The 10,334-nt window shown below is 27.0% G+C and overlaps 1 protein-coding gene across 1 annotated transcript; it reads right to left on the bottom strand.

Annotated features, from left to right (window-relative positions):
- Window positions 1-8,943: 8,943 nt before the first annotated feature.
- On the bottom strand, window positions 8,944-9,662 carry LOC136985610 (zinc finger and BTB domain-containing protein 14-like). Its single transcript, XM_067282926.1, has 3 exons — window positions 9,416-9,662; window positions 9,147-9,321; window positions 8,944-9,073 (listed from the first exon to the last, which is right to left on the bottom strand). The coding sequence occupies exons 1-3, from the start codon at window positions 9,660-9,662 to the stop codon at window positions 8,944-8,946; spliced, it is 552 nt and encodes a 183-aa protein (XP_067139027.1).
- Between the last annotated feature and the right edge of the window lie 672 nt (window positions 9,663-10,334).

Here is a 10,334-nt window from a genome sequence, read left to right as displayed (position 1 = left end):
AGGAGGATGTATAACGAACAGGTCTCCGTCAATTCAATTTCCTATCCGTTGCCTAGCAACCAAACATATTACACAAATACCAGATGCCAAATCAGCTCTGTTTAATTGGCTAAGTCGGCCGAACCAAGTTTGGACTGCTTCGCATACTTTCCTACTCTGTCAAGGTGTAATGTCTTTACTATCAAAGGCTCTTAAATTTACACCTGATATAATTATGAATATCAAGGTAAAGTCTGTTGAGATTTAAGTGGTTTCTAACAATTTATATGAAGCCTATACAAAATAATTAGGTCTACAAACTGTATAATTGTTGAAGTAATTTTAAACGTTATTCTTGCTTAAATGCTTATATTTTTAATTTTTTTTCTGGTAATGTATAGATATCATTTTAAACAAAATATATTTAATTTATTTGCAATCCCAAAATATCCTGCATTTAGTAAATGCATGGATATTTTGAACGATTGTCATATTAAACAAATACACATAAAAAAAGGTGTGTGATTAAATACACTTTAATTCATATAGACGTTATTAAATATATATTTACATATAAGAAATGTAAATTCTATATCAACTATTTTATATTCGAAATGAATTCGTGAAATTTGAAGTATTTGTATAGGTTACAAGTGTATGTTGTAATAAACTCATTGAAAAAATAACACAATAGTGGGTTTAGATTGTGTGGGATCCTAAGCAAACGTAGGTTTTTTTGAGGCCTCTTTTATATAAACTTATATAATGAAAGACCCTATCACCTTATAATAGTATTGAAAAAGATCTGGGATCTAGTATTAAATTTCAAGTAGGCCTACTAGATAGAACGAACATGCATCTGTACTTATCTAAGGCTCCTAAAAACGCGAAGAAATTGGCAAAAGCCTACGTAACGTATGCCTAGACTATTATTGCAGTAATATTATTGTATACTTACCGACTTACAAAGCTTATTAGCTATAACACTACAGAAATTTAATATATGTTATAGATAAAGGCTTATTTGTTTACAAAATACTGTAATGCAATTAAATAACAAATTTGTTTTGCTGTAATATTTTATTTTAGTAGCCTATATAACATATAACCTTTCATATATTTACAGCATTGCTTAAACAATTACGAAGAATATTCATTACAATCTGTTTTGCAATTATTCTAAAAGTTTTTAAAATTCAATTTTATAGAATTAAGTCATGGCAACTACTTTGTCAAGGTCTAAATTATATATATATATATATATATAATAAATGTATATTCAAATTAAAGTTAAATATAGATTAGAAATAGAGAGGTATTAATCAATAGTTAAAATAAGTTTCATCATAAGGGCAAACTCTATTATATTAATAAGATTAATTAACATAAGCTTGTTCCGAAATAAATGATTTAAATGCTTAATAAGCTTATGAAATATATTAATACTATTATATATTTGAATTTAATACCAAATGGCAGATTCTATAAATTACATAGATTCGACTGTAAATTTCAGTAAATTTCGACTGTAAAGATTATAAATTATTATAATCTTTAAGTCTAATTTCATTACTTTTTGTTACATTATCATAGTAAAACACGAAATCATTTTAAATTCATTCTGTTTTTATTACTCTTATTTGATTAATATTGTTATCATTAGTATTGAATTATTATTTAACTGAATATTTTCTGTTTTTTATTCTAAACAATTAATTAAATACAGAAATTTAAATAATTCTGACAGTCAGTATAATAATTAACAATTTACTTATTTATTACATTTATTAGTGTGTTGAGATTTTGATGAGATTTCAAATATTAATTTAAAATAGGTATAACTTACTCAAATTAGCTTAAGAGTCTTTTAAAAATCGTAAGCATGACTTAATATAATTAATTTAATATGAAAGAAAGTAAACTGATCCTAAATGGAGTACTGAAGCAGTTTAGATCTCTATCAAGAGTCGGTGGCACTTCGAATTGAAGTTTAACAACGTAATAAATAAGAATAATGATAATTAAATTTACGAAATGTTTATAAAATTAAAGCTCAGAAATGTACTTATAAAAAAAGCAAAGAAAGAAACGAAAAAAAGATAAAAAGAAAATGCTATTTTGACGCGAATCGATTGTAGCGATATAAATACATTTTACGATTCTTTTTGAAAATCGCCGAAAGTTCGTCTTTGAAACTTAAATTTCGAAAATGGAAACTGAAGACATATTTTGACCTTTACACTGTAAAACTTTTTGCTTGGTGAAATATGACGACATCCAAACCTTAATTTAATAGTGCAGTTCCTGATGTCTGTAGCTGCTTACAGAATCTTGAACACGAAATCATTAGAGAACGGAACCGAAACACATTATTTTTTCTTCAGTATTTTCCTACTTGATATTCAGTCAGCGTTACTGGCATCTTAGTGAACCATCGCTGCTGTTCCAGCTTAATTCTTCAGTTGGGGAAATTGAATCGCCGTCTAAACCGCAACTTAACCTGTTTTTTACAACCGTTACGAGTGTGTGAAGCAAGAAAGTGAGCGCAACGAAATTAATTATCGATATATAAAATTAAAATTGTTTACGATGTAAGAATGTTTTATACGGATAAATATCTACCTAAATTCTATGTTAAAGAATTTCGTAAATTTACTTGCATTCGTATTAAGATTTAAATGTGGGATTAACATAGTAAACGTCGTGACTGGGATATTAAAAAGTTCTCTTTGTATTAAACTGAATTCCTGACTAAATTGAATATGTACCCATTGCAGCTTTATTAATTTATAAATAAACAAGTTTTAATAAATTTGAAAATTACAAATTTGAAATTCCTACCGTGATAATTAGTCGTGAAGCATTTTTACACTTCAACAACTAACAATAAAATAATAGCCTAGGGATTATAATAATAATAATGTGGGATATTATATTCATATTTGTTTTAATTCTACAAATATTAATAATTGTGTTCCCCGCAATAAAATCTTTCCAAATCCTTCGAGGCATTCACTCACCTTTTCACAAAACGTATTAAAAGTGACAAATATTATTGAAATTTATTCAGAAAACTAAATACTTAAGGAAACTTTTAAGTAGTTTATCAAATCTTTATACAAATGACATTCAAACTCTAATAAAATATTCAATCCTTTACTTTAATAAGTGATGATAACCAAATGAAGTAATCTGCAATTCATCAAATATCATTATGTTTAAATCCGGTATCAAATAGCGTAGATTATAACTTTAATACAGTTATTCTCACCGGATTCATTTATCACTAAACACTATTTCTAACGATTGCCAAAAGAGGTTAAAACGAAGTTCATGTCAGATTTACTTCCAAAAATAAGCAATCATAACCTCTATAATCGTTCCTACTTCTCACAGCTTGTTTACTTCTCAATATCTCACTTCTCTTTTACCATACTGAAAGAAGCTATGATAATTTATTAAGCAGATAGAGCTAAATTTTCATCGTCAAAATTATTTTACAAGCTCACGCTCGACTTAACGCCAAGAAACAAAGAAAAGAGGAAGCTATAAATTAAAAATACTTCCTGCCATAAAACGAAACTTTTTTAAAAAAATCATTACACTCTTATCGGATTATTAGCAATTGTTTTTAATGAGAGGTGGTCGTGTTATCATCTTTCCCACTTTTTCTATTTTGTATTCTCAGACTTGATCCTTTATGTTATAAAAAAATGACTTTAGAATGATATAAAATAACTAATACGTCATTTAAAATTAACGTATAGCTTGATATTACTTTAATAAAGTTAATTTAAGCGAAAACTATTATTTAAAGAAATTCAACAAGTTTCAGTTGATCAACTTTTCAAATACTGCAACAGCTGTCTACCATCTCTTACTGTATATCCAATGCCATAAATGCTTTCTTTAGTAGTTCCTTCGCAAGTTTAAGATGTTATAAATATTATAATGTGAATTTAAAAAAAAATTATAATGGTCTACTGTTTCAGGCTATAAAAACCGAATGAAAAATCAATTTAATAACATTTGCGTTGCTAAATTTTAGCATAAAATTAAACATTTAGAAAGTTAAGAAATTATATATTTTTAAAAATAAAAAATAACTTTTCTCTTAAAAAAATTAAATTTACATATATACTCTGTATATATAAAATTAATAAATATTGAATAAACATTTTGTAAGTTTTCACTATTTATTTTGCTTTCATGACGATGAAAAGAAGAAATGATGATAAAGCGAATAAGCAAAAGTTTCTTTAAATTTATTTCCAAATTATTTTATATAAAAAGAAAAAAAATGGCGAATAAAGGAAAGAAGTTTGAGCCGAGGAATTTGTTTCTAACTATGTCTACAGAAAAAATATCCTGGATTCTTTGTAATGAACGGTAACCATGGAAACGGGATTTGGATTCGTCTCGGGCATCTTTTAGTTGGACATGGAAGAGGTAGAAACTTGACGGCGATAGAAAAAGTTATTGACAACTTCATTAATCATCAGTGGTGTTGCTGAAAGACATCATGGTCGTACTTTGCTCTTTTCCATATTTTTAAGCATTCAAGGTTTTCAATTACTTTCTAAAAAATTACTAATTTTTTAATGGCTTTTATTCATCATCAAATAGCTTATAATTATAAATCATACTTTTATATCTGAAAGTTAAGTTTTTGTTTCTTAATCTTCTGAATTTCAACAGCAAATATTGTTTTTATTGCTATATATTAAGGTTAACAGTTGTTTTAAAATGTCTTAGAATGAAAATATAATTAAGATTTCTTCATTCAAATAATGCTGTATAGAGGAAATATTTATTCAAAACATCTTTAATAATATTATAAAATTAAGATTTAATATATTTAATTTGTAAAATTCGTTTTTGTATTTTCCACAAATTGATGTCATTAATTCAATGGGAATTAAAAATTTTAAACGTAATTATACATATAAATTAAATACAATGCCTTAAATGTTTAAAAACTTTATATAAAAATTGTTCTAAAGTTTTAAATAATTCTGTGTTTTTGGCAATATTTATTTTTTTAACCATTTAATGATAAAATTAACTTTTAGTTTTTAGTTTAAAATACATTAAACTGTTATGTATTTAATAAACCTAAAAAATATTTTAAAGTTATATTTATATGTTAAAAGCAATATGAAATTGAATGGAAACTTTATAAAAAAATCTTTTGTTTGATTTACAAAATCTGCAAGTATATCTTCGAAGGATAGAAAAAAGATTTTTTTAAAAACTTATAGCCTATATATAAATTTTTTATATCGAAATGCCATACAAATATTATATACTTTCTAAAGATATGGATTTTCTGATTTAGATTTTTATCTTATAAACAAACATGTGTTGTTTTTCTCTTTTTTTTTATCTTTAAGAACTTCACCCCAAAGAGAAAAATGATGATATAGCACTCATGAAGTAAATAACTGATGAGTTATGTAATATTCTTGATTTGTAAAGACTATAACATACGAACCATTGACATATCAAATTTCGTTTTCCTTCCTTTGTAAATTCGAAAAGAGCAAGTTGTTAAATTCCTTTCTAAATCCAACAAAAATAATAATAATGCAGGGGTTATATATCTTTAATGTAAAAGTTTAGATTCCAATATATATCTTTTCATTATTTGTAAATAAAATTTAAATTCTAGATTTTTATTTACGTTTTATCAATATTTCGTTCTTGTAGATAATAAAATTTCAAAGACATATTGACAGAAATATAAAATGAATACTAATTAATTATGTTATTATGTAATATACACACTTATCACTAATTTACTACTGTAAAAGTATCATTATTAGGTATACTGCTCGATGACGAGAACAATAATAATATATAATGAACACTAATAGTAGGAAACTACTATGATGTTCTCAAATTCATTAAAGAGTAATCATATCATAATATATACTATTAAATCAGTGATAATAGTTAATGCAAACTAAATGATATAATGTAATAAGTTTTATATGTTTCTGATATACAAGTTGTTTAATAGTAAATATGCAATATAATTCTATTATATCCTTTTTAATTATTATTATTATTCTATTACAAATCCCGTGTAAAGAATTTTTAAAAGGATAAAATTTAAGAAAATATTAATTTTTCATAACATAATTTACTAACTTTTACATTACAAGTACGTAGATGATATTTTTGTATCATTATTTTTTATTTAAGTTTTTGAATCCTTTTTAAATAGAGATTAAACCCCCAAAACTCCCATTTGTACGGCCTTGATACTACATTTATCTCTGTTATACTAGACGAATGAAATAAAATTTTTAAAAAATATTTTATTATTTGAAGGATTTTAAAAATAAATTATCAAACATCGATATAGGGTCTGTTAATATATCTTTTCCTATAAATATTAAACAGGAAACACGTCGTATGTACGAATCACTAAATGTACGATTTTGCGTTGGAAAAATTATTATTACTTAATTAAAAATAGCATTTATAATGCACATGACTTTCAAATATAAACTTGTGTATAGCTTTCTTGCTGTAAATAATTCCCTTTGTTTGAGGTTCTTTCGTTTAGCGTGATATTCAGTTTAGTACTAATTTCAAAGGTAACAGTTAGTTGAAGTTTGACAATAGTTATATACGTATGTAAAATTTTTTATAGTAATTTAAATATATAAAAGATTAAACTAACTACAGATTGTTCTTATGTAAAATAAAATAATGAAAAAAACGGTATTTACACGTTTAATACTAAAAATATAAGAAATTATGTAAATGATTTAAATAATAATTATAAGGCTCAGAGCCGAATCCGCTATGAAGCAAATGAAACACTGCTTCAACATCATCTTTATATGATCTTTTTTTCAGTGATTATATACTTAATGAATAGTACAAGTATGATATTAATTTCAATGCAGCTATTCAACTAAAATATATATGTGAGAATTAATGTTTTACTACATATAGTAAAAATATTTGCAATTATAATTTTATATTACTAAATAGGCTTATATAAATTATATATTCATTTTTGTCTTCAGAATTTTCAGAGAAGGAAGAAACTATTTTAAGATTATCACTTCTATCTCAGAAACATACAAATTTGGTCCTGATAATACTGTTAAAAATTCTTACCTTTCTTCAATAGATTAAAACTTTCTTTAAAAAGATAAAATGCCACTTAGTTTCATGAGTCATCCTTATATCTGTATAATATAAATCCAAACTTAATTTGAAATGTATATTCGATTTAAGTGTAATAATAATAATAATAATAATAATATAATTAATACAACTTTATAATTATTTATAGAACATTAATAAAGGTAAATAAAATATCAAAATTAGAAAATTCATGCTCATAGTATACAAAATAGAAATTTTAATCATTACCATAATAGACTTACAGAAACAATAAAGTATTTCGAATGATGAAGTAAATAATAATAGAAAAAATTAATTTAAATTTAAAAAATAGGAAAAAAAATAACCATTGTTACTTAAATTTCGATATTTATATATTAAAATAAATGTTATCAATGTCAAGGTACGCTTTATTTCACTAAATCTTAGTTTCATTAGTACACTTATGGATTGATTAGGATTGAGGATATGTAATTTTAAGGTTTATATGTGTAACATCGTTATGGGAAGTAAAAGGGTTGTTGAAAGATATAAACATCGCGTTAGGTTAGTTAATTTACGGACAATCCCTAGGTACAAATTTACCAAATATATTTAAGTCTTCGCTAATTTTACGAAATGTTTAACCATTACCAATGTCGGCTGATCAGGTCGTGTAACTGCGTGATGCGTGAGACGGAGCGGAATTTATTAAGGACCGTCCATAGAGATATCATTTTATCTTTTACGAATCTTATCATTTCTTAAATTAATTTTGTAGATATCAAAGTACTATCACTCGAGCTCTGATTTATGTTGCCTCACCAAGGCACACGTTTCCCAAAATAAGTCTCTACCTCTGACTATTGCATATAATCCTTATCCGAACTCAGGCTACGTTGACATTGTGGTGTAATCTTAATGTGCGGATGTTTCCCGTTGATGAAGTTAATGAAATAACAGCTTTGATTTTATTTAAAAATTTACTTTAACTGGAAAATTATTTAAAAATACAAATATACAGTAAAATCAGTTGAAATCATAGAAAAAATTTGCGAATATAAATAAAATTTTTAAAATGTTCCTTTCATCGGTACTTTCGCTTTATAGAATTTTATAATTATTGTAATATATTTTCAGAATTGATGTTTTAGAATTAATTTTTTCGGTGTATATTGTCTTCTTCTATTCCTGCTACCTACAATTTCTCTTCGTTCATTCGGAGTTGGACTCGAAGAAACAGGAGAGTAAAAGTAATGTTCAAAATAACCACTCAGTCGGTTTGATGAAACACAAAGTTTATATTTACAATATAAATGTACCAAACACTACAAATTAGAGTTACCATTAAATATGCACAAACACTAATCCAACGACAACCGACTATTCCCGTACAAATTCGTCGAAAGAAACTCCTTACGACCTCCACAAACAGACTCGTAATTAACAGCACCTCCGAGTCAGGAACAAGTTCGTACTAAAACACTGGGGTTTACTTTCCCCAGATTTCCGTTGCGTCCAACGAGAGAGACAGTTAGAACTTCGGTAACAACGATCCTAATCCGATCCGCTCCCATCCGAACTCAGCCGATCCCGATACCAATTCAGCCGTTCCCGCCGAAACTACTGCTTAAATAGTGTCCAACGTTCGAATCGTCCGCCAATCAATTTTGAATGTTTCCACAACGGCCGCCAACGGTCATTTTCCGCCAGGCAATCGTCTGTCTGTCGTCGACTTGAACCTCAACAGTTCTTCTAACGGTCGTTCCTAACGGCCGATTCTAACGGCTTTTCCGTTATGAAAGTTCGTTATAATAAAACAGGGCGGAAATCGCTCGCCTAGCGATTCCAAACCCTACAGTAAGTATGGAAATATGACGGATTTTGAACTGAGGAAGGTCCTGTTTGCATCATCTCTTCGTGAGCGCGAGCTGAAGAAGGTCCTGCTGGTATTACTCTTTTCTCTGAACTGCGAAGTTTGGAATATTTTGATTTTTTCTTTCCTTTATTCGATGTTTGAGCAAAAAGAAAAGGATAATAACCATACAAACTGATCGTAGTTTTCAGTTGAGGAAGGTCCTGTTTGCATCATCTCTTCGTGAGCGTGAGCTGAAGAAGGTCCTGCTTGCTCTAGACTTTTATTTGGATCATTTGCTTGTCTCATATGGAATTTACAATGCAAATCATACTTTTCTTTCTTTACACTTCTTCTACCACCTGTAGAGCAAAAAATAAGATCTTACAAAATCGCGAACTTTTTTGTTTCCTACTAAGTATCCAATAATGGTAAAAGATCGAGAACAAACTTTACATTTAAACGGCTTTTCTCCTCTATGCGATCTCTCGTGAATATTCAATGTACATTTATATTTAAATCCTTTATCGCACATTCTACATCGAAAAGGCCTTTCGTTCGAGTGTTTAATCAAATGTAGTTCTAAATTTGATTTATATGAAAAACACTTTGAGCAAAACTCGCACTCGTGAACTTTACGTAGATTACTGCTGCCATGGTTTCTATCAGAACTGGTTTGGGGATGGTTGGATTTATCTCCCATTTTGTTATTTTTGAAGGTTCCCTGTAAAGACAAATTGCATTTCAGTTACGAATATAAATTCTCAAATTGTATATCTATACTGACCAGGGTTAAACACAGGAAGGAAAATGTAAAGATTAAAGATTTTGCATTGGAAACGTTATTATTACTTAAATAAAAATAGCATTTATAATGCACATGACTTTCAAATATAAACTTGTGTATAGCTTTCTTGCTGTAAATAATTCCCTTTGTTTGAGGTTCTTTCGTTTAGCGTGATATTCAGTTTAGTACTAATTTCAAAGGTAACAGTTAGTTGAAGTTTGACAATAGTTATATACGTATGTAAAATTTTTTATAGTAATTTAAATATATAAAAGATTAAACTAACTACAGATTGTTCTTATGTAAAATAAAATAATGAAAAAAACGGTATTTACACGTTTAATACTAAAAATATAAGAAATTATGTAAATGATTTAAATAATAATTATAAGGCTCAGAGCCGAATCCGCTATGAAGCAAATGAAACACTGCTTCAACATCATCTTTATATGATCTTTTTTTCAGTGATTATATACTTAATGAATAGTACATGATATTAATTTTAATGCAACTATTTAACTAAAATGTATATGTCAGAGTTAATGTTTTACTACATATAGTAAAAATATTTGCAATTGTAATTTTATA

This window comes from Centruroides vittatus, unplaced genomic scaffold (assembly GCF_030686945.1).
Source record: "Centruroides vittatus isolate TY-2023 unplaced genomic scaffold, ASM3068694v2 contig_973, whole genome shotgun sequence".
Classification (NCBI taxonomy): Eukaryota; Metazoa; Arthropoda; class Arachnida; order Scorpiones; family Buthidae; genus Centruroides; species Centruroides vittatus.
The sequence above is the reverse complement of the archived record's forward strand: the minus strand, read 5'-3'. Positions and strand labels throughout refer to the sequence as shown.